Below are 3,178 nucleotides of genomic sequence, written 5' to 3'. Positions count from 1 at the left end.
CTCAAAATACCCCAAATATTGGTTCTCAAAAGAACTTTTTATTTTATTTACATTTGATCATTTTTTTAATATATATCATCTAACTTGTAGAAATTGTTTAAATTATCAAAAATGTAAACAAACTCTAAATGATATATGGTATATAAAAAAATGAATAAACACAAAATCAAAATTTTGTTTGCATGTAACAACTAACAACTATTAAAACAGTAAAAAAGAATTACAATAAATTAACATTGGAAATAAAAAGTTACATAGTTTTAACAGATAAGAAAATAAATAAATAAACAATTGGATATCCAACCGGAAACTAACACTAGCAATAGAAGTGTGAAAGAAAATAGAGTAGTAGAAGAGCAGCAAAGCAACACAGATTTGCTTCCATTTCAACTGAAAATTCGTCTACAAAACCGACGAGATAAGGGTTGAGCGGATCGGATCCAAGTAGAATCGGGTTGGAAAGAGAGTGTATGATGGATCAGGAATCGGGTTGGGAAGAACTGAGGAAAGAAGCTCGTAAGATCGAAGGCGATCTTGATGTTAAGCTCTCTTCTTATGCTAAGCTCGGCGCTCGTGTCACTCAAGGAGGTTCGTAACTTCCCCCCCTCTTTCTCTGTCAGTCCGTATATATGATCATCACTTCAAATTTCAGATCTTACTCGTCACGATTCACATTCTCAAATTCAAAACCCTAGAACTGGTATTGGACGAATTTAGGATCATTTCGGATGCTGATTTTATGTTTGGTTATGTACTTGCGTGTCAAATTTCTGAATCCTATGTAGAAGAAGTATCAATTTCATGAAATTACTACGCGATGTACTTTAATGATGGATCAATTAAGTTAAAAGTTACTAGAATGGTTCGGTTTTGCTATTGCAGTAATCTGTCGCTTCCGTACTCCTAATATTTACGATCCTTAATCTACTCTGTGTTTGATTAGATCACATTTTTATATAAACCTACCTTATACTCCATCTGCTCTGAGATTAGAGTCAACTTCTAAAGGATTTTGTGTAACAAGAACAGACTCAAGCAATGCAAGATGACCTAATGCACCAAGTGTACAACAGTACAACACATATTTACCTTCATCTTCAAATCTTCATAGAATGGAGGGTGAAACATGTTATGATGATTAGCAACCTAAACATTAGATTTAGAACAAGAGACAAAGTTACTTGGATGCATACTTGCTGATGATTATGCTTTGGGAAACAGGTTTTGCAGATGCTGAAACACCAACAATGGGCTCCAACCGCTCATGGAAGTCAATGGAGATGGAAATCCAGTCATTACTTGAGAAGTTGTTGGATGTGAATGATTCCATGAGTAGATGTGCTGCATCTGCAGCACCTACCACTTCAGTTACACAGAAGCTTGCAAGACACAGGGATATACTTCATGAATTTAGCCAGGTTCTTACTTGAATTTGCTTAATATTTTTCCCTTATGAGTTATGATAACCACCATCATATTCACCACATAAAGATATATCTGCTGTGTACTTCAGAAATTTCATGCCATTGCTTCCATTTCCATCATAATATCACAATGATGGCATATGGTCAAAGTCAATGTTAACTAAGATTCTTATAAATTCACATTTGGCCCCTGCCCTATGTTAATTGCTATTGCCCTTTTTGTTTTTTGTTTTTTAATCAGATTTTTTGTATTCTTGAACATTCTGTAGGAATTCAGACGAATCAAAGGAAACATAAGTGCAATGACAGAGCATGCTGAGCTTCTAAGTTCTGTAAGAGACGATATCAGTGAATACAAGGTCAGAAAATGAACATTCAGATCAGATAAATATTTTTGACAAAATATTATTCTTGAAAAGTATGACCTTAGAACATTTATATACAGGCATCTGGGAGCATGTCACCAAGAATGCAGATACTGAGGGAAAGAGCTGCTATCCATGGAAGCATATCACATGTAAGCTTTAATTGCTAATATACATATAATACCTATATATAAATTGGTAAATACAAAATTTTGGAAGAAAAAACTATTAACTTTTAGGGTTTGGTGTAGATGGATGATGTGATAACTCAGGCTCAAACAACAAGAGCAGCTTTGGGGTCTCAAAGGGCCATGTTTGGTGATGTTCAAGGGAAAGTTAAACAACTAAGTGACAAGTTCCCCATAGTTCGGGGACTAATCGGTATCTTTCTTTTACTTTTTCTGTTTTTCAATAAAGTGATTCTTAAAATGGATCAAGTGAGGTTTATCTAAATCATTTACAGGGTCTATTAGAAGGAAGAAATCAAGGGATACTCTCATTCTATCTGCTGTCATTGCGGCTTGTACGTTGTTTCTCATTATATATTGGCTGTCAAAGTGAAAAAGGCTAATGTCTTTATCATGAAAATGTGAAAACAATGTTATATTCCATAGAAATTTTGTCCAGTTTGTTATTAAAATTCACAACTCGGAGACTTTTTTTGTGCATTTTTTGGACGTTTACTTTCTTATTGTTGAGATAATGAGGTAGTTATATGATGTATATCCCTTGCTTTTGGAGGGTGTTATAGTTTATTCAAAAGCTGTCATTTGATTATTTGAATAAGACATAGCATAACATAAAAAAGAACTTGTAAATCATTGAAAAAGCAATATTATTCTATTCTTAAAAGTAATAGAATCTATTATATAAAGTATATGGTTCATTGAGAAAAAGTTCTTTGTAATTAAGAGGTTGTTTGGTAAAACCTGAATGATTAATCTAGTGTTGTTTGGTAATCATTCAGAGGCCTGAATGTCTTGGTGATGTTTTGTAAGTTTATTGAGCGGATATGTTGAATGAGAAAATCTATCATTTTAACCTTTTAACAAAAAAAAACTTCACCATTAACAATCTCTACAAAATATCTAAACAATAACACGTATCAATTAATAATTTGAACCACAAAATATAAAATGGTTACTACTTTATCACTTCCATCAAGGACATCTATAGTTGGTACTTTATCATAAAAATATTCAAGAATGATAAATATAAACCTAAAATAATCAAGAATGAATTTCACATTATACCTTTACACAGTTTCCTGAAATTTGACACTACAACATTCACAAATAATGCGATCAAGAATGAATTTGACTCATACTGCCCCCCTCCAAAAATCCAAAAAGTCAAAATAAGCATCATTAGAAAGTCAAAATCAGTTCT

The 3,178-nt window shown here is 32.8% G+C and overlaps 1 protein-coding gene across 1 annotated transcript; it reads left to right on the top strand.

The window, feature by feature from the left end:
- Positions 1-330: 330 nt before the first annotated feature.
- GOS12 (golgi snare 12) lies at positions 331-2,575 on the top strand. The gene is made up of 6 exons (XM_078990105.1): positions 331-588; positions 1,222-1,418; positions 1,694-1,783; positions 1,870-1,941; positions 2,041-2,170; positions 2,253-2,575. The coding sequence occupies exons 1-6, from the start codon at positions 471-473 to the stop codon at positions 2,348-2,350; spliced, it is 705 nt and encodes a 234-aa protein (XP_078846231.1). The 5' UTR covers positions 331-470; the 3' UTR covers positions 2,351-2,575.
- The last annotated feature ends 603 nt before the right edge of the window (positions 2,576-3,178 follow it).

Source organism: Lactuca saligna, chromosome 4, assembly GCF_052625555.1.
Source record: "Lactuca saligna cultivar CGN05327 chromosome 4, ASM5262555v1, whole genome shotgun sequence".
In the NCBI taxonomy this organism is placed as follows: Eukaryota; Viridiplantae; Streptophyta; class Magnoliopsida; order Asterales; family Asteraceae; genus Lactuca; species Lactuca saligna.
This window is presented reverse-complemented; position numbering and strand designations above follow the sequence as displayed.